The sequence below is a fragment of the Halichoerus grypus genome, chromosome 5, assembly GCF_964656455.1.
Source record: "Halichoerus grypus chromosome 5, mHalGry1.hap1.1, whole genome shotgun sequence".
Taxonomy (NCBI): Eukaryota; Metazoa; Chordata; class Mammalia; order Carnivora; family Phocidae; genus Halichoerus; species Halichoerus grypus.
This window is the reverse complement of record NC_135716.1, coordinates 81,033,613-81,054,955: the sequence shown is the minus strand read 5'-3', so window position 1 is coordinate 81,054,955 and position 21,343 is coordinate 81,033,613. Positions and strand designations below refer to the sequence as shown.

The window sequence follows — 21,343 nt, the reverse complement described above, 5'->3', positions numbered from 1 at the left end:
TTTCACAAACTGCCTGACTTTTTGATTCCAGCCTGGTGGGTGTAACATGATACTTCATTGTGTGTGTGTGTTTTTTTTTTCTAAAGATTTTATTTATTTATTCATGGGAGACAGAGAGACAGAGAGGTAGAGGTAGAGGGAGAAGCAGGCTCCCTGTGGGACTCCATCCCAGCACCCTGGGATCATGACCTGAGCTGAAAGTAGATGCTTAACCAACTGAGCCACCCAGGCACCCTTCATTGTGGTTTTAATTTGCATTTCCCTGACGACTAATGATGTTGAGCATCTTTTTATGTGCTTATTGGTCATTTGTATATGGTCTTTGGAGAAATGTCTATTCAGATTCTTTGCTTATTTTTAAATTAGGCTATCTTTTGTTGAGTTGTAAGAGTTCTTTATATAGTCTAGATACAACTTCCTTATCATATATATAGTTTGCAAGTATTTTCTCCCATTTTGTAGGTAATCGTTGCACTTTTTTTTTTTAAAGATTTTATTTATTTGACAGACACAGCGGGAGAAGGAACACAAGCAGGGGGAGTGGGAAAGGGAGAAGCAGGCTTCCCGCGGAGCAGGGAGCCCGATGTGGGGCTCAATCCCAGGACTCTGGGATCATGACCTGAGCCGAAGGCAGACGCTTAACGACTGAGCCACCCAGGCGCCCCAATCGTTGCACTTTTTTGATGGTATCCTTGAAACCCAAAAGTCTTAAATTTTGGTTAAGTCCAGTTATCTATTTTTTCCACTTTATTAAGATGCAAAGTATGGCTTTTGGTATGTATTTCATTGTCTCTTTGTTTTAAAAATATCATGTTGACATATGTAAATTCTGCACTTGATTTTAGCCAAAGGGGGAGAAGTGATGACATAATGTAACTTCTAATTGATGATCTGATTATGATTGTTTTACATAATTATTGTATGACAGAGGGCTGTAGGAGTCCAAGCTCTCTCTTGCCAGGTATGAGGTTTAACCTTACAGTTAAGTTAAATAGCCAGATATAAGGCATACTCTAAACAGTTTATGATTTGTAAGTACTGTAATTATGATGTGGATTTTTCAGTTTAGTGACTGGAATGTTATTGAAAAATCTAAACAATGCATAGGTTGGCTTACTATTTGTTATCTATGCTAGTGTCACCTGTTACTTAATTTATCAGTTGTGGCTTACTAAACTATATTGACATAAGTGGTTATTTCCTGAAACACTTAAGTTGTAAAGTTTTAATTTTCTTAAGTGTTTACCTTACAAGCAGTGATTTGGAGGGATATTTAATTATTTTGCTTAATACGGTTTTCTGACTGCAAGCTAATTGGACTCATAGGAGAGCAGTTATACTCATTTAAATGGTCTCTGTCAGAAGACCTCATATCTTCTAGAGTGTATGCCATTTTTAATTTTACTTAGACATTCATATTAGAGAGGAACCACAGTATATCACAGCTTACCTAACTTTCCTCCACTTCTTAGTTTATTCTAAGGGAAATGTCCTTTCCTAGTTCTAGAATAGACATTGTTGGGGCGCCTGGGTGGCTCAGTCGTTAAGCGTCTGCCTTCAGCTCGGGTCATGATCCCAGGGTCCTGGGATCGAGCCCCACGTCGGGCTCCCTGCTCGGCGTGAAGCCTGCTCCCCCCTCTCCCACTCCCCCTGCTTGTGTTCCCTCTCTCGCTGTGTCTCTCTGTCAAATAAATAAATAAAATCTTAAAAAAAAAAAAAAGATAGAATAGACATTGTTAGCTGCTCTCCTGGAGAATAGTAACTTCTGTTACTTTTGTGTTTTCCCTTGGTTTGCCTATCTCACTGAGATATCTATAGAGTATCTGAGCAAAGTCTTCAACAACTTACTTTATTGTGTTTGAATGTTGAATGTATCTGACACCTGAATGTAAGCTTGGGGAAAGGATTCTGTGTTGGTGTTAGAATCAGCAGCACCTGCTACCGGACTGTCGGTCGATAAGTGTTGAGAGGAAGATTGAAAGTAAGCACCTGCCATAAATTCACGAAGTGTTTTTTGAGTGCCTCTTGTGTTGCCATCATTATGGTACAGTTTCTATTTAAGTGATTTAGTGAGAAAATAAATGGTTGAAGTAAAATCTAGCTTTCTCTCTTTGTAAATTATGTTTTACACATGAATTCTGTTTTTAGTTTATTTTTCTGAAGTAAAACAGTATTAAAAGATTTTATGTTCAAGTTTATTCATTAAATAAACATATTAAGTTGGTTATTTTCTCCTTATCTAGCTGAGTTAGTATACAGCACATAACTATATGAATGAATTATTCGTATAGTTCCAGAATTTTTTGGGAGTATCTAGGGGCTGAGTGGTTTTGGTTGTAACCTAGAGTACCAGTAGCATAATTAATATTCTGTGCATAATGCATCTCCTAAACTGTAGAATTGAGATACTTTACAGATCCTGTATTCCAGAGGTTTTTCCACTTACATTTAAAGGTATAGTACAGATGCTTCAGATGTACAATATTTGATTTGAATTTTGTTTTTTTAGATGTTTTTATTTACCATGTTTAATCAGTTCTTTATTTTTTTAAAGATTTTATTTGAGAGAGAACACGCGTGCGTGTGTGTGCGAGAGAGCACAAGCGGGGTGGAGGGGCAGAGGGAGAGGGAGAAACAGACCCCCAGCTGAGCAGGGAGCCCTACATGGGGCTCCATCCCAGGACCCCGAGATCATGACCTGAACTGAAGGCAGACATCCAACCGACTGAGCCACCCAGGTGCCCCATATACCAGATTTTAAAGTACAGGGTTCTACAAGCATGTTAACGTGTGTTGTCATTCCTTGATTAAATATTAAGTAGTTATTATAAACTTAAATGTATTGTAGGGGCGCCTGGGTGTCTTAGTTTATTAAGTGCCTGACTGTTGATTTCGGCTCAGGTCATGATCTCAGGGTCCTGGGATTGAGCCCTGCATTGGGCTCTGTGCTCAGCCGGGAGTCGGCTTGAGGAGTCTCTCTCGCTCTCTGCCCCCCCACTTGTGTGTGCACATGTGTGCGCGCTCTCTCTCTAAAATAAAATCTTAAACACAATATAGTGAAATAGTTTTTAATCTCATGCAATTTCTTGAAATATTTTAGAGACAAAAGTTAAAATTGCTATACATGATAAACCATTTCAGCTAAAGAATATATTTTTAATGTATTTTTCTGTGACTTAATGTAAGTATAATTTTTAATATTAAATCAGTGTTTATATTACTGTTTCATACTATTGATGGATATAATTCCATTCTAAAATTTTTTGTAATGTAAGTCATAAGCCTTGATGTCAATAATTCTGTATTAACATTTTTGACATTCTTGATGATAGCATTTAATGTGGGACTGTAATTGCTGGTTTTGAAAAAGCTAGTGGGGTTATAGGCCTAGTTAGAATTGTGGAATGGGTTTTTTTCTGAGTGAAGAACTGTGAATAAGGATTAATGATTCAGTCAGATTTGTTCCTTTGCTGAACGAGTGGTCAGAGCTAATAGGATGATAGGCCTACTTAGCTAGGAATTCCACTGATGGTGTGTGGAAGAGAGTAAGTGTACGTAGTCCAAAATAGAGGGCAGTAAAGTGGTGACACACAATGACTTCATACTTTTCTAAAATATTCTGCTATTAATGACATTGTAAGATAAAAAGGCCTAATAAGTTTAAAGCATCATTTATAGGTTATCTTTGGGTCCATATTGATGAACATTTGAAAACTTCTGATAAATATGACTGATGTGTATGTGTTGTTAATTAGGCCTGTTTTTTCATTTATACACAGTAAATATAATTCATGTACTTTATTTTTTTAAGTTTTCATTTTAATTTCAGTTAGTAAACAGTGTTATATTAGTTTAGGTGTACAATATAGTGATTCAACACTTCATACATCACCTGGTGCTCATCACAAGTGCACTTTTGAATCCTTATTACCTATTTAACCCATTCTCCCACAGACTCCCCTTTGGGAACCATTAGTTCTCTATAAGACTATAAGTTCTTGATTTTTGTCTCTCGTTTTTATTTCCCCTTTGCTTGTTTGTTTCTTAAGTTCCATATAGGAGTGAAATCATATGGTATTTGTCTTTCTCTGATTTACTTATTTTGCTTAGCACTACACTCTAGCTCCATCCGTGTCGTTGCAAATGGCAAGATTTCCTTCCTTTTTTATGGCTAAATAATATTCATTATGTTCCACACACACACACACACACACACACACACACACACACACACATCTTCTTTATCCATTCATCAGTTGATGGACACTTGAGCTGCTTCCATATTGTAGCTATTATAAATAATGATACTGTAAATATAGAGGTGCATGTATCCTTTTGAATTAGTGTTTTTGTATTCTTTGGGTAAATAACCAGTAGTGTGATTGTGGATCATAGGGGAGTTTTATTTTTCGGTTTTTGAGGAACCTTCATACTGTTTTCCACAGTGGCTGCACCAGTTTGCATTCTCACCAGTGGTGCAAGAGGGTTTTTTCCTCCACAAGCTCATCAACACCTGTTGTTTCTTTTGTTGATTTTAGCCATTCTAAGAGGTGTGAGGTGATATCTCATTGTACATCTGATTTGCATTTCTCTGATGTTAAGTAATGTTGAACATCTTTGTTGGCCATCTGTATGTCTTTGGAGAAAGGTCTATTCATGTCTTCTGCCCATTTTTAAATTGAATTGTTTTTTGGGTGTTCATTATATATTTTTGATGCTAACCCTTTATCAGATATGTCATTTGGAAATACCTTCTCCCATTCCATAGGTTGTCTTTTAGTTTTGTTGATTATTTCCTTCATATGTCTCAATAATTTGTTTTTGCTTTTATTTCCTTTGCTTCAGGAGACATATTTAGAAAAAAGTTGCTGTGGCCGATGTGAAAAAAGGTACTGCCTTGTTCTCTTTTAGGATTTTTATGGTTGCAGGTTACACATTTAGGTCTTTAATCCATTTTGAATTTATTTTTGTGTAGGATATGAGAAAGTGGTCCAGTTTCTTATGCATGTTGCTGTCCAGTTTTCCCAATACTATTTGTTGAGGAGACTTTTTCTCATTGCATACTCTTTCCCACTTTGTCAAAGATTAATTGACCATATAGTTGTAGGTTTATTTCTGGGTTTTTCATTCTGTTCCATTGATCTATGTGTCTCTTTTTGTACTGTTTTGATTACTACAGCTTTGTAATACACCTTGAAGCCTGGAATTGTGATACCTCCAGTTTTGTTTTTCTCTTTCAAGATTGCTTTGGTTATTCGGGATCTTTTATGGTTCCATACAAATTTTAGAATTGTTTGTTCTAATTCTGTGAAAATTGCTGTTGGTATTTTGCTAAGGATTGCATTAAATGTGTAGATTGCTTTGGGTAGTGTAGACATTTTAACAATATTTTAACAATATTGTTCTTCCAGTCCATGAGCATGGAATATTTTTCCATTTCTTTGTGTTGTCTTGAATTTCTTTCATCAGTATTTTACAGTTTTCAGAATATATGGGTCTTTCACTTCTTTGGTTAGGTTTATTCCTAGGTATCTTACTATTCTTGGTGCAGTGGGAAATGAGATTGTTTTCTTAATTTCTCTTTCATCTGCTTCATTATTGATGTATAGAGAGGCAACAGATTTCTGTACATTGATTTTGTATCCTGCAACTTTACTGAATTTGTTTATCAGGTCTAGCAGTGTTTTGGTGGACTTGCTTTCAGGTTTTCTATATAGAGTATCATGTCATCTGCAAATAATGAAAATTTTACTTCTTCTTTACCAATTTGATTGCCTTTTATTTCTTTTTGTAGTCTGATTGCTGTGGCTAGGACTTTCAGTACTGTGTTAAATAACAGTGGTGAGAGTGGATGTCCTTGTCTTGTTCTTGACCTTAGGGGAAAAGCGCTCAGTTTTTCCCCATTAAGGATGATGTTAGCTGTGGGATACAATTCATGTATTTAATTTTATTTTTTTAGAGAGACCGGGGTGGGGGGGGAGGGGGAAAGGGAGAATCCGATGTGGAGCTGGATCTACGATCCTGAGATCATGACCTGAGCCAAAATCAAGAGTCAGATGTTTAACCGACTGAGCCACCCAGGCGCCCATAATTCATGTATTTTAAAATGATTTTATATAATGTTTTAAATATGACAGTTATCTGAATGTATGGCAATTGGCCTTTTAAGTTTTTGCATTGCTAAACATTTTTCTCCAGAGTACTTTTTCACCTGCTCTTCTCACCTTTACCTATCTATGGCTAAATAGCAAAATCACTGCAAAACTTAGTGGCTTCAAACAGTGATTCATTCTTTCTCATGATTTTCATTAACAAGGTGGTTCTGCTGGTTTCACGTGATGTTGGGCTGGGCCTGTTGCCCAGGTGCCTTGGTTCAATAAGGATTGGCCATTCTCTGGCCTGTTTGACTTCTTCACATCCTGGTAGTGTGGCTTCCAAGAGAGCTGAAAAGAAGAGAAGCCATCAGGCCTCTGAGAATGCTATTCTCACAACTGCACCAGCATCACTGTACCATATTCTATCAAAATAAGTGGCAAGGCCATCCCAGATTCAAGCAGAGGGGAAATAGCCTCTATCCCTTGATGGGGGAGGGGGCTGTGTCCTGAGGGAGAAGAATTGTTCATAGTTGGCTTTGGAGGCAGTCTATAGACTACTCCTTGTCTTTTGTTCTTAAAGTTTTTTTTTTTTTTTTTTTTTTTTTATTCATTCGAGACACAGAGAGAATATGAGCAGGGGGAGAAGCAGAGGGAAGGGGAGAAGTAGGCCCCCCGCTGAGCAGGGAGCCCGATGCAGGGCTCTATCCCAGGACCCTGGGATCATGACCTGAGCCAAAGGCAGACGCTTAACCATCTGAATCACCCAGGCGCCCCTCCTTGTCTTTTGTTCTTGAGCACAAATTCATAAAGTGGAATTTTAAGTCAAAGCATATGAGTAAAAATTCTTGTTATATTTTGTCAAATTACCTCTTAAGCAAGGTAGAATTGATTTCCAGTTATGTGTAATTATGTATAAATATACTTTTCTCACAGTTCTACCAGCACTGTGTTTAGCATGTTTTAAATTTTATTTTTTGATGGATGTATAATTTCATCATACTTTAGCTAGCCTGTTTTTTAAAAATTTTCTTGTTTGGCTTATGTTCTTGTTTTATCATTTGTCATGTCTGTGAAATATATATTACCCATTTATATTGTCATAAATGGGTGTGAACATTTACTGCTTGTTCAAGGAACTGGTTATTGATATTAGCAGGTTTTAATAATTTAAGAAGTATTGAAATCAACTTGAAAATTTTATACCTTTATTTAGTACTTCTTTGATTTTTCTTTTCAACTTCTTAGGATAGGGTCATGTCCGATCATTCTGAAACAGTCCTCTAGATAAAATGAAGGAAGGTTAAACGGGGAGGAAAATTAGACTACACTTTTCAGTGGTAGAAATAGCAAAGAATTTCTGGCCACCTTTAATGTGCTACAAAGTACAGTGATTCTCAACTATTTTGATTGCAAGTTAATAAAAGAATCATGAATTTTTAGAAGGTAAAGCAGTATAAATTGCAAACACTAAAACTGCATTTTATCTTTGATTTAAAGGCGTTTCAGGAATCATATAGGTAACTTGATTTTTTTTTTTCAAAATTGATCTCTGATAGCTTGCTTTCATGGAGTTCAAGAATCCTAAATTTGGAAAAAATGTGGTTCAGGAAGGATTCTGAACCAGAGAATGGAGATGAGGGCAGAGAAAAGGCGAGAGGATTTCTTCTTCCTGTTGCCTCTTCTTTCTCCCTAGTCTGGTGGATTCCCTCCTATAGTAAGCTTTTATGTATTGATCATTGAGATTTGTTGGGATGGACAAAAGGTTGTACATCACTGATGTAGTTTAGTTCCACATTTCACGCTGAAATACGCAAAGTGTAAAAGAAAACACTATTTGCTCAGAGTCACCTGGCTAGTTTCTGGGTAGAGCAAAATATTAATGAAAATTTTGTGTTGCTTCTTCTTGTCTTTAGCACTTCTCATATTCTGATTTCTGTGTCTTGCTCCCCTATTAAACTGTAAGCTGCAAGAGGGCTGGGAGTGTGTCAGTGCTAGATCCCATTTGTGTCACATAGTTTCTAGCTTGTAGTTGATTTTTGATTTTGGTTAATTGGAAGTAAATGAAATTACAGAATTACAATAAAATGAACCACAGTTTTCTTAGTTGAGGCATTTCCTTTGTCTTTCATCACAACTGATGCTATTTTCCTTTTCTTCCTTCCTTATCTATGGAGTTAATGCTTATGGCCCACCCCCAACCCCACCCCTTGCTGCAGGTAAAGTCTGAGTTTGCAAGTGCACCTGTCCTTTCTGTGTTGAGCCCTGCCTTCCAGGCCATATCTGGCTCTTTGCTCATTCATTCTCAACTACTATCCCCAAACATTGCCTACCATTCTCTCTCTCTCTGTCTTTTTTTTTTTTGGTGATGTCCCTCCTTTTTTAAAGAGACTTTAAATGGCAGGAAAAAAGGTCTCTCAAATTCTAGTGAATTATTCTTGCTTCAGGTGTTTTTTGAAGAAATAAAATATTATCAGTACCCTTCCAAGTACTAGGCCTCTTTCTCTTTGCCCAGAGATGACTGCTATCCTGATTTTGGAGTATATTGCACAAACGTCTTTCTACTTTTGCTGCATATGTGTGTACTCTGGAACAGTATAAAGACTTATTTATATATGGCTTTTGAGGGGTTCATTTTTTTTCTTTTTAATTGTGGTAAAATATATATAACATAACATTTACCATCTTAACTGTACAGTTCAGTAAGGTTAAGTATATTCATGTTGTTTGCAACAATCTCCAGAATTTTTTCAACTTTCAAAACAAACCATGTACTCATTAAATAGTGTGCTTTAAAAACTTCAGAATTGATGGATACTTACAGCTCTAATTCTTTTACTGTAATTGCAATAGTCTTGTGTCATTGATTATACCTTGTTAGTCTTAGGTTGTTTCTAAGTTTTCACTATCAGAGATAATGCCTAGTGAGCATTCTTATTCCTGTCTTCCTCTGAGCACTCAAATGAATTTCTTCAGCCCTATGCTTGGATCTTTTTAAATATTACAGTTTGCTCACCAAAGTAGTTGTACTAGTTTATTCTCATGTCAACAGTGAATGAGCTTCTCTTCTCTACATCTTCATCAAATCAAGTATTGTGAGACTTAATGTTTGTCTTTCTGGGGGATAGTTATTATGGTTTTAATTTATGTTTCCCTGATTACTGTTGATGTTAAGCATCTTTTTATATGTTTATTGTTCAGTCCTTTTTCCTGTTCTGTGGAGTTTCTTATTCATAATACTCTTTTCCTTGTCTCTGTATTTTAGATGGTAACATTTTGCCAGTTATGTTACTCGAATCTTCTTTCAGTCTGTGGCTCATCTTTTATCTTTCATTGAACTTGTTTTTTATTTCGTGAAGTTTATCAGTCCTTTGATTTTGCTTTTTTTGTTTTTTTTTTACTTTTAAGAAATCCTTTTCTATATCTCAAGGTCATAAGGATACCTTATATTTTCTTAAAGTTAATATTTTGCTAGAATTAGCAAATCAATTGGCCCAGAATTGATTTTTTATGTATACTGTGAGATAGGGATCTAATTTTTTCCATATAGGTAAAATGTCCTAACACCATTAACTGAAAAGTACATTCTTTTCCTAGTTTTTTCTTTTGGAATAATTTCAGATTTACAGATACGTTACATAAACAGTACAAACAATTCCCATATACCTTCACCCAGATTCATCAAATGTTAATATTTTAATGGTTTTATGTGCACTTGCATATGTGCTTTCTTCCCCCTTCCCTTCCCACACACATTTTTTTCTGAACCATTTGAAAATAAGTGACAGACATATGCTTCTTCACTCCTAAATATGTCTCTATGTGTTTACTAAAACCAGGCATTCTCTTACATTACAACAATGTAATTTTCCAAGATCAGGACATGAACGTTGATACAGAACTTCTAACATATAGGCCCTATTCAAATTCTGCCAAATTTCCCACTACTGAGCTTTTTTTTTTTTTACATTTGTTATTTAAACTCAATTTAGTTAACATATACTGTATTATTAGTTTTAGGGAGAGAATTTAGTGATTCATCAGTTGCATATAACACCCAGTGCTCATTATTTCCCTCCTTAATGCCCCTCACCCAGTAACGTACCCACTCCCTCCCCTCCAGCAACCCTCAGTTTGTTCCCTATAGTTAAGAGTCTCTTATGGTTTGCCTCCTTGTTTGTTTTTATCTTATTTTATTTTTCCTTCCCTTCCCCTCTGTTCCTCTGTTTTGTTTCTTAAATTCCACCTATGAGTGAAATCATATGATAATTGTCCTTCTCTGACTGACTTATTTCGCTTAGCATAATACCCTCTTATTGGTTGTTACCAGTGGCGAGATTCCATTCTTTTTGATGGCTGAGTACTATTCCATTGTACATATATACACCATATTTTCTGTTTATGGAATCTGTTGATGGATATCTGGGCCCTTTCCATAGTTTGGCTATTGTGGACATTGCTGCTCTACACAGTGGGGTGAATATGCCCCTTTGAATCACTATGATTGTATCCTTTGGATAAATACCTAATAGTGAAATTGCTGGGTCTTATGGTAGCTCCATTTTTAACTTTTTGAGGAACCTCCATACTGTTTTCCAGTGGCTGTACCAGTTTGCATTTCCACCAACAGTGTAAGAGGGTTCCCCTTTCTCCACATTCTTTGCCAACATCTGTTGTTTCCTGAATTGTTAATTTTATCCATTCTGATGGGTGTGAGGTGGTATCTCATTGTGGTTTTGATTTGTATTTCCCTGATGCCAAGTGATGTGGAGCATGTTTTCATGTGTCTCTTGGCCGTTTATTTGTATGTCTTTGGAGAAATACCCGTTCATGTCTTCTGCCCATTTCTTGATTGGATTATTTGTTCCTTGGGTGTTGAGTTTGATAAGTTCTTTATAGATTTTTGGATACTAACCCTTTGTCTGGTAAGACATTTACAAATATCTTCTCCCATTCCATAGGTTGCCTTTTAGTTTTGTCAACTGTTTCCTTTGCTGTACAAAAGCTTTTTATCTTGATGAAGTCCCAATAGTTCATTTTTGCCTTTGTTTCTCTTGCCTTTGGAGATGTGTCTAACAAGAAGTTGCTGTGGCCAAGGTTTCTGCCTGTGTTCTCTTCTAGGATTTGGGTGGATGCCTGTCTCACATTTAGGTCTTTCATCCATTTTGAGTCTATTTTTGTGTATTGTGTAAGAAAGTGGTCCAGCTTCATTCTTTTGCTTGTGGCTGTCCAGTTTTCCCAACACCATTTGTTGAAGAGACCGTTCTTTTTCCATTGGATATTCATTCTTGCTTTGTTGAAGAGTAGTTGATGATAGAGTTGAGGGTCCATTCTGGGTTCTCTATTCTGTTCCATCGATCTATGTGTCTGTTTTTGTGCCAGTACCGTACTGTCTTGATGATTACAGCTTTGTAATACAGTCCAGGAATTGTTTTACCTCCAGCTTTGGTTTTCTTTTTCAACAATTCCTTTGGCTATTTGGTGTCTTTTCTGGCTCCATACAAATTTTAGGATTATTTGTTCCAGCTCTGTGAAAAATGCTGATGGTATTTTGATAGGGATTGCATTGAATGTGTAGATTGCTGTGGGAAGCATAGATATTTTAAGTGTTTGTTCTTTCAATCCATGAGCATGGAACGTTTTCCCATTTCTTTGTGTCATCCTTAATTTCTTTCATAAGTGTTCTGTAGTTCTCAGAGTACAGATCTACCTTTTTGGTTAGGTTTATTCCTCGGTATTTTTTCATTTTTGGTGCAGTTGTAAATGGGATCGATTCCTTGATTTTTCTTTCTGCTGCTGCTTTCTTAGTACATAGAAATGCAACTGACTTCTGTGTATTGATTTTTATATCCTGTGATTTTGCTGAATTTCTGTATCAGTCTAGCAATTTTTTGGAGTATTTTGGGTTTTCTACATAGAGTATCTGTGAAGAGTGAAAGTTTGACTTCTTTTTTGCTGATTTGGATGCTTTTTATATTTTTTTGTTGTCTGATTCCTGAGACTAGGACTTCCAGTACTGTTTTGAACAGTGATGAGAGTGGATGTTCCCTGTCATGTTCCTGACCTTAGGGGGAAAGCTCTCAGTTTTTCCCCATTAAGGATGATAGTCGCTGTGGGTCTTTCGTATATGGCCTTTATGATGTTGAGGTATGTTCTCTCTAACCCTACATTGTGGAGTGTTTTTATCAAGAAAGGGTGCTGTATTTTGTCAAATGCTTTTTCTACATCTATTGAGAGGATTATATAGTTCTTATGTTTTCTGTTATTAATGTGGTGTATCACATTGATTGATTTGCAGATGTTGAACCACCCCTGCAGACTGCAGACCAGGAATAAATCCCACTCCTGGTGGTCGTGGTGAATAATCCTTTTGAGGTACTGTTGGATCCTATTAGTTAGTGACTTGGTGAGAATTTTTGCATCCATGTTCATCAGGGATATTGGTCTGTAATTCTCCTTTTTAGTGGGGTCTTTCGTTTTGGGATCAAGGTAATGATGGCTTCATAGAATGAGTTTGGAAGTTTTTCCTCTCATTTCAGTTTTTTTGAACAGTTTTGGAAGAATAGGTATTTTTCTTTAAATGTTTGGTAGGATTTCCGTGGGAAGCAATCTGGCTTGGACTCTTGCTTGTTAGGAGGTTTTTGATTACTGCTTCAATTTCTTTGCTGGTTATGGATCTGTTCAGGTTTTCTGTTCCTTCCTGTTTCAGTTTTGTTAGTTCATATGTTTCTAGGAATGTATGCATTTCTTCCAGATTGCCTAATTTGTTGGCATATAGTTGTTCATAATATTTTCTTATAATTGTTTTTCTTTAGTGTTGGTTGTGATTGCTCTTCTTTCATTTATGATTCTACTGATTTGGGTCCTTTCTGTTTTTTTCTTTTTTTTTTCCAGTAAGTCTGGCTGGGGTATCAATCTTGCTAATTCTGTTAAAGAAACACCTTTTAGTTTTGTTTATTTGTTCTGTTCTTTTGGTTTCTATTCCATTGATTTCTGTTCTAATCTTTATTATTTCTCTTTTTCTGGATTTAGGCTTTATTACTCCCCCTGCTTGTGTTCCCTTTCTCGCTGTGTCTCTTTCTGTCAAATAAATAAACAAAATCTATTAAAAAAATATAGGTCTCCTGATACTTTGCTACCTTATGTGTGTTCCTCTACTTTGTGTTTTCATAATTTTGTTTGTCCCATTAAGGAAGATAATGTGAAAATCAGACAAGTATTTGAGTCTTAAATTACTGAAAAATTGTAGAGTATTACTCAGAGAGGTTTTATAAATGCTTTTATTAATACATGATTTTAAGCACCATAAAACCAGAAATTTCATGGACTTCAATTTTAATACTTTCTTTACAGTATTTTTTACATGACAAATTACAGAAATTCTTTGTTTATATGACATATTTCAACAATGGTTTTTAGAAAATACATATTTTAAGTTGTATACATTCTGTAATCTCCCTACTTTTTAAAGAAATTTTCTGGATTTTGGGGTGCCTGGCTGGCTCAGTTGGTGGAACATGTGACTCTTTTTTTTTTTTTTTTTTTTTATGAGATAGAGAGCATGAGAAGGGGGAGGGTCAGAGGGAGAAGCAGACTCCCCGCCGAGCAGGGAGCCCGATGCGGGACTCGATCCCGGGACTCCAGGATCATGACCCGAGCCGAAGGCAGTGGCTTAACCAACTGAGCCACCCAGGCGCCCCGAACATGTGACTCTTGATATTGGGGTCATGAGTTCAAGCCCCACATTGGGCTTAGAGCTTACTTAAAAAAAAATAAAAATGAGTAAAATTTTCTGGAGCTTGAGATGCAGTATACAGTGATAGAGTGTTGTAGCTGTGTTGGGAAATTTGAGTATTAGTTTTGACCCAGCTGCTAGCTTACCATTGGCTTGAATAAGTTACTTCATGTCTTTGGTCTTTGTAAATGTGGATATAGCTGTCCATCATAGCTCAAAAAATTTATTTTATATACAGATAGATGGCTGTATGAGAAAGTAATTTGAAAAATATAAAATGCTATGTTACTTCCCTGGATAGGAATGTTTTGCTTTGAGTACACCCAGTCTGTGACATATGGAAAGGTTCTTTTTAAGAAGTTCAGAACAGTATGTATTTTGTCAGAGTTACTTCCACAGTTGGCCAAGATGTGTCTCTCATCCCCATCAGATTTGCAGGGACTGAGGACAAGTTAGCAGTAGCTAGGGAAAAGAGTTCCATCTGGGACTAGTGGGTTCCAAAGGGGGCATTGGAGAATAATGGCTAAGAGCTTCAACCCTGACTCACTCACTCTCCATATAATTAGATTGAATTTTATGAGATTACTTTTTTTGTTGGTTAAAAAGATGCCTGAATAGTAACAGTTTCATTTTATAAGTTTCAACCTAATAATTTAAGCTTTAATTTTCTTACGTAGTGAAATGGTGATATTATATCAATTTACAAGGTGAGATTTAATGAAGTACTTTCTATCTGTAAAGCTTTTAGCAAATGTTTGTCTCATAGGAGGAGCTCAATAAATATGTTATCTTTAATCAAGTCAGCTTGTTGGGGGTTTGAGGAGAACTCAGAACTCCCAAAATGGGGCAGAACCAGAGAACTAAAATCACAGGTGGGACTTTTCACGAGTTCCATTTTAACAGTGTGTCTGCTCAGGTTTGTTGCAACCCACACCTAAGAGGGGCCAGGTAAACGGCCTGGCTGCATCCCACAGCACACATGCCCCAGATACTCTCTTCCTTAACCTCATAGGTATTCTGGGTAGTGGGATAAGGGGAAGGGACCCATAGCCAACTTGGGTGTTCTTGAGGACCAGCTAAAGCACATAACACAGAAAAGGTTTATTCCATCCCTACAGGTGTTTTCCTTTAATTTTTGAGTAGGCAATGATTCCTCTGGTTCGGTCTCCCTACTCCTGCCCCTCAAGCAAGACCAATATTATTCATTGGGGCATTTTAAAATGGCACTTGATAATGTTTGCCATAGAAGTATGTTCATAAGTAGGGGAAAAAGGAAGTTACAAAACTATGATTCATGATCTCGTTTTGATAAAATACGGAAATCATATATTGTGTATGCAAAGTAGTAATCTGAAGAGAAGTACACTAAATGGTAACAATAATTATTCCTGAATTTTGGGGACTTTTGTACATCTTAGACTGTTTCCCATCAGCTGGAACTGGAATCCACACTGCCCTCTCTAAAACTGCACTACCTCTCATCTTTTTTTTAGTGTTACTTTAGAACTATTTTAATTTAGATGATTAATTGCAAACTGATAGATTTGCTTTGTTATCGTTTCTCATGTTTGTATGGATAGATTGACAGATTTATTACATTCAGGGTCTTATACTTTTTTCGCTGTAACTTGAAAAAGGTAAAAATTTGTAAATTAAAGTTGGGAAATCTTTTTTCCTAATAAATATGGCATGGCAAGATTTATTCTATTTATTTGGTAGTCTTTATGCCTTTATTTTTAGTATTATGGGAGTTAAAGGCAGGTGATTTGGAATTTGATATCTTTCAGATTTAAAAAGCTGGAAGCATGTTTTATAGGTTGTTTGTGTTAAAGGTTGGTAATATTTTTGCTGTTATCTCTCAGAAGTGCAGGTTACATTGTAATGTACTCAAGAGAAAACTAGATTAGTGGAGAAGCCTGGAGATGGGTTTTTGAATTGGTTTGTCAACTAACAAATAGTTAAGTGACTTTTTGTGATAATTTTCTTTCCTCTAAACTGTTAAGTTTTGGACTCGATGGTCTCTGGTGTTCTTCTGGACCAAAAATTGACAGCATTTTAAAAGTTTCAGCTAGAAAGGGGTAGATTTGTGGGTTACTATTTTTTTCTTTTAACGAAGATCCCAGATTAAGGGAGTAAAATATTTAAAACTATTAAAAAACAACACACACAGACATATAGGAAAAAGACAAGTAGAACTATAGAAAAAGGCTCGTAGATGGCAGAGATCCAGAAGGCAGTTTATGTAATACTTCAGTTTTCATGGAACAACATCCCCATCTTGTGGCTTTTTTTTTCTTCACAGATATTAGTGGTTGGGTGAAATAAAGCCAGAGTGCTCTAGTCCTGAATTTGAAAATACGGCACAGTGTGTTTTGGTTATTGTTTGTCTTATACTTTAAAAGCAGAGTAGTCTTAGCTGCTATAACTTTTTGAATGTTAGTATTGTCAGTAATTGATCTGTCAATCTTAGAACTATTTCTCCAAAAAGCTATATAAAGAAAGGGTGAAAAAGTTTAGCAGTAACTAGGTTTATCACTTTTATGGCACTTATGTAAAAAAAAAAAAAAAACCATTAATTTTACATTGTTCACTTTGTAGTTTTGGTGGCCATAAAGGTCACTTGATTGAATTGTTTATAAATAGGAGGCAGCAAAATTCAATGCAAATTTAGAATAATTCTTGGGGAATGACTTCTTAAGGATAAGGGTAATCAAGCTCATTTACGATTACTTTAAAAAACAATTCAGTAGCAATATATTGTAGAGGTCATGACTCTACAGTTATAGGAAAATAGCAATGTTAGGTGAATAGAAACTTACAGCTTAGGATACAATTTCTGGGGTCCTCCCTTCAGGGTTGTACAAAGAGCTTTTCTTCTCACATAGCTTAGATGGAGGTTAATAGAACTTTTATGTAATTCTGTCTAAAAACAAATACTAAAATTACCATCATAGTCAACATTTATTGAGTTTAAGATGGATTACCTTGTCTAATTTCACAGTGATTCCGTGAGGTAGGAACTACTGTTACCTCACTTTTACAGGTGAGAAAACAGAGCTGGGGGGTCACATATCAGTGGTTAGCAGAACTGAACTTGGGCAGTCTGATTCTTAGATCTGTGCCAGAATATGCTGCCTGTGTGGTTTTTTTTTTTTTTTCTCCCCTAAGGCAGACTGCTACATGCAGCACCTCATTTGGATGTGTCTGGAGTCTTGGAAACTTGACTACCCTACGTTCTCCTACAAATGGATCTAGAGAGCTTGTTTGGAGTTTCTAGCAGGGGAGCACAGCTACTCGTGTACCCTTGACCGAAGAATGGTCCTCCTCTATCGAGGAAGGTCGTCTTCTTCGACCGAGCGCACAGCTTCGGGAGGGACACACATGGAGCGGTGAGGGAGGAAGGGGACACTAGCCTAGCCAGTCAGATCAGCTGAATCAACCTTGGCGATCAATGGGGTGACAGATGTCGCAGCCACATCGCCCTCACATACTGCCTGTGTAGTTTGTAGTGCTGTGCAACTTGATGGTTAAAAGTGGCTTTGGTCTAGAAACAGAGGATTTGCCTCTTACAGCTATGTGACTTTGGGTAGGTCACCTAACTTTTTCATATCCTAGTTCCTTTAACTGTAAAATAGGTGCTTTTAGGATTAAATGGGATAATTTGCTTAAAGTAGCACATAATGTATGCTGAACAAGTGGTTATTAGTAATCATAGTAGTTGTAATAAATGACTACTCTTGTTTCTTGTAATTTATGACTGCTCCATATTTCTGTGGCCCCAAATTTTCAAGCATTTTTTTTAATAAAGCACAGTACATAAAATGGCTAGTGTTCTTTATAAGTTACAATATTTATTGCGTTTTTATTGTATGTCCAGAAGGATTACTATGAATTAGTACCAAGAGAGAAGTTACACAAAATGACAGTTTTAGAAGAGATGTCTCTAAAAAAAAAAATGCAAGAGATATCAGTTCTTTCTGTTTCATAATTGTGTGTGTGCATGCATGAGAGAGAGAGAGAGATTGCAAGCATATGTGTGCAAGCTCCAGAGCCAGAGAGAGAGGCTTCTAGGGGCATTTACATAATTTTTTCAAGACTTACGTGGTCGAACTGGGGGATGTTTGAAACTAGGTGCTGACGAGAACATGGGAGACCACAGGGTCCATCCTTTGGAAAGGCTAGGCCAATAATTTTGGGAAAGGTTGTGGTCAATTAGAAGAATCATGGTTGGATTCTAGGGGTTGGAGGTCACAATGGTGGCAAAGACCAGGTTTATTGAGAATGAAAGAGTGAAAACTGTGAAATGCTAGGAGATTCTAGGCAGAGGGGAAGATGTCTGTGTTAAGCTTTTAGATATAGGGGCGCCTGGGTGGCTCAGTCATTAAGCGTCTGCCTTTGGCTCAGGTCATGATCCCAGAGTTCTGGGATCGAGTCCCGCATCCGGCTCCCTGCTCTGGGGGAAGACTGCTTCTCCCTCCCCCACTCCCTCTGCTTGTGTTCCCTCTCTCGCTGTGTCTCTCTCTGTCAAATAAATAAATAAAATCTTAAAAAAAAAGAAAAGATTTTAGATATAAAGTAGGGGTAATGAGGTCTAAAGAAGAACAGGTATGAGAAGGGCTAATGGATCAACAGTTGTGCTAGGTTGGGCCCAGAGTTGAAGGGCGGGTCTTAGGAAACTGTTACATCCATGAGGAGAGTTGTTCTTAAATGGAGGAACTCTCCAAGTGATGATTAAGCGCTGTTCTGACATGGAAGAGGTAAGACCCTACTGGTTTGGGGGGAGAAAAGGAAAGGAGACTGACTGGGGACTGTGGATGGGGCTGCTTCAGCATTCTAGAAAAAAATAATACCCTCTAGGGCTTTTTTTTTAAGATGGAACATAATTCTATTCTTTAAAAAGCATTAGAGAGTGTTTGTTAATAAATTTGAGCTTTTATGAACTTTCTGGTCTTTGCCCATTTATTTGATGCATTGTTCTAGGCTTGCAACAGAAATCTCAATTATGGAAAATACTCATTTTATAATGATTTCTTTATGATTGATTTATATCAGGATAACATTGATTAATTAGGAATTTATATACATGTTCTATATTGCAGTAAATATTTGGTACAGTGTTTTCTTTAGTGTTTGCATTTTGAGCAGTTTTTAGATTGAGCATTTTCTGAGCAGAATGCTTAAAGGGAATTTTGCCTTTTTGGGGAGATAATTTATAGAAGTTAATTTGGAAAAAGCTGAATTTGAATATATGCAGCTCTTGTAATTACGGGCTTTTTACATTTACATGACATTCTTTTGTATAGGAGTTAAAGTTCCTCGTAATTTTCGCTTGTTGGAAGAACTTGAAGAAGGACAAAAAGGAGTAGGCGATGGTACGGTTAGCTGGGGCCTTGAAGATGATGAAGATATGACACTTACAAGGTGGACAGGCATGATTATTGGGCCACCAAGGGTCAGTGCTATAAATTATATATTTTTTATTATTTATTGTCATTTTAGAATAAGCATTTTTATAGTATTGATATTAAAATAATTATCACTTCTAACTGAAACAATTCCTCCCTTTTAATTCATTTTGTATACTTTTATTGATGCTTCCTGTGTGTAAGGTATAATGCTTGATTTTATGGAGGACTGGGGGGAAAAGATTGATATGGTCGTTGCCGTCAAGGTGTTAGCAGTTTAGTAGAGGAAAAAATAAGTACAAATGACAGACTTTAAATATGGCAGAGAAAGTTCACTACGGGACTTTAGAATATGTTTCTTCTAGCTGGAATAATTGAGGAAGGCTGAACAGTGGAGGAAGTTGCCTTTGGAATGAGCCTTAAAGGACTGACTGGTAGGATTTCAGAAGGTGGTGATGGGGATGGAGAACATTCCAGATAGAGAGGAGAAAAGGTGAGGAAATGGAGGGGTATTTGGGAAGAGCAAACAGTATATTTTGACATAACATGTTACTAATCTGCTATGTGTGTAACCAAGGGTTTCTAAATTGGTTTGTTTTGAGTGCACACTGCTATTTGCCCTTTTGACATTTGACTTGCCTTGTAAATGCTATAGGCCTCAATTTCTTCATTAATAAAGTATATAGAAAAGTCTGTGATTTTTGCATAGTTTCTAGCATTGTTGGCAACAGATCTGGTTGTGTTTTATTCTTAGGTCTTTCTCAAGTTTATGAAGTTTTATTTGTACTCAGAATTTTTTCCAGACTGGGAAGTATTTTTCTACATTGCATTCCTTACTCAAAGGTCCCATTTACTGCACTCTTGGCAGTGAGCCTTTGAAATATATATTGTGTAATGTTTTTGACTTAATGGAAAGAACACGAATTTGAAGGTTTTTTTTTTTAGTCTTCAGTTTTGTATACTATTGGCTACCTTATGATGAGAGCATTTCAACTGTTTTGCTGTTGGGTATAGTTTAGATTTCCTCTTGATTATTACAAAAGAAAAATGGATCCAAGTAATCAGCAATGTTAACTTTAGAGAGTGAATTAATGTATGTTTTATATTTTCTGGTATTCCTTTGCAAGATTTGAGCACACTACTAACCTAACAAACTCCCACTTCCTTCCACTGCTTTGATTTTTCTATAAGATAGTTGAGGAAGGAAATGTAATATTGATGTATTTTATAACTTGGTATTTGTAATGAAAATCTTGATTTTCACTGCCTATGAATGTTATTACCATGTTTGGTTAAAAAAAGTGATTTATGAACACTCTTAATGAATAGTTTGAAGATTTGACAGTCTGAACTTGGTAGAATATAAATTTGAAATTATTTAGATTTCGTTTTTCTCCAGACACTACCTCCAGTGGACTTCAAATGTTAGGAATGTTTTGAAGCTTGTGTGTGAGTTCCTTAGTGGTTCTGTGGGCTGTCCCATAGCATAGTTCCCAAATATGGAAGAGCAGCTCCCACTTGATCTCACACTGTTGGGGTCACCAGCAGGGCTCCCCAGATTAGCTGCCTTTCCTGGTGTCACTGAACTGCAGGAAGCTCCTGTGTCCAGGCTATGCCCAGTGCATAGTGAAGGCTGCTCTAGCTTGGGGAGGAGTGGGTCTGGCTTGCTTGAAAAGGGCATGTAGACACAGTGCCGCCAGTGGCCATGCTGGGCTTCTGTTCATTGGGCCTTCCCCCTTTCTGGGGGTGGGGGTCTTGGAGCTTCTTCTCAGTTCCTTTGGGTGCCAGGAAGAGGCAAGAGGGGAGCACCTTAAAGAGGCACAGCATCTTTCCAGCCAGCCAGTGATTTCTCCCTTGCATCACCCGCTTTCTACTTAATCTTCCTCACTGAGGCATGTGGGACCCAGTGGAGTGAATGCCTGTGCACTCATTCAGTTGCCTTTTGAATTTTTTTTTTTTTAAAGATTTTATTTATTTATTTGACAGAGAGAGACACAGCGAGAGAGGGAACACAAGCAAGGGGAATGGGAGAGGGAGAAGCAAGCTTCCCGCTGAGCAGGGAGCCCGATGCGGGGCTCGATCCCAGGACCCTGGGATCATGACCTGAGCCA

At 37.0% G+C, this 21,343-nt stretch overlaps 1 protein-coding gene across 2 annotated transcripts in view; it reads left to right on the top strand.

Annotated features, from left to right (window-relative positions):
* The window catches only part of UBE2V2 (ubiquitin conjugating enzyme E2 V2), a 40,693-nt gene that overhangs the window by 7,414 nt on the left and 11,936 nt on the right, over positions 1 to 21,343 (top strand). Inside the window, exons 1-2 of one of the 2 annotated variants that reach the window (XM_078072401.1) lie at positions 12,447 to 12,467; positions 19,131 to 19,279. In XM_078072401.1, the coding sequence (XP_077928527.1) occupies positions 19,235 to 19,279 (45 nt within the window). In that variant the 5' untranslated portion in view covers positions 12,447 to 12,467; positions 19,131 to 19,234. Of the gene's footprint in view, positions 1 to 12,446; positions 12,468 to 19,130; positions 19,280 to 21,343 lie in introns of those variants that run through there. The other variant, XM_036094049.2, reaches the window with a different exon arrangement.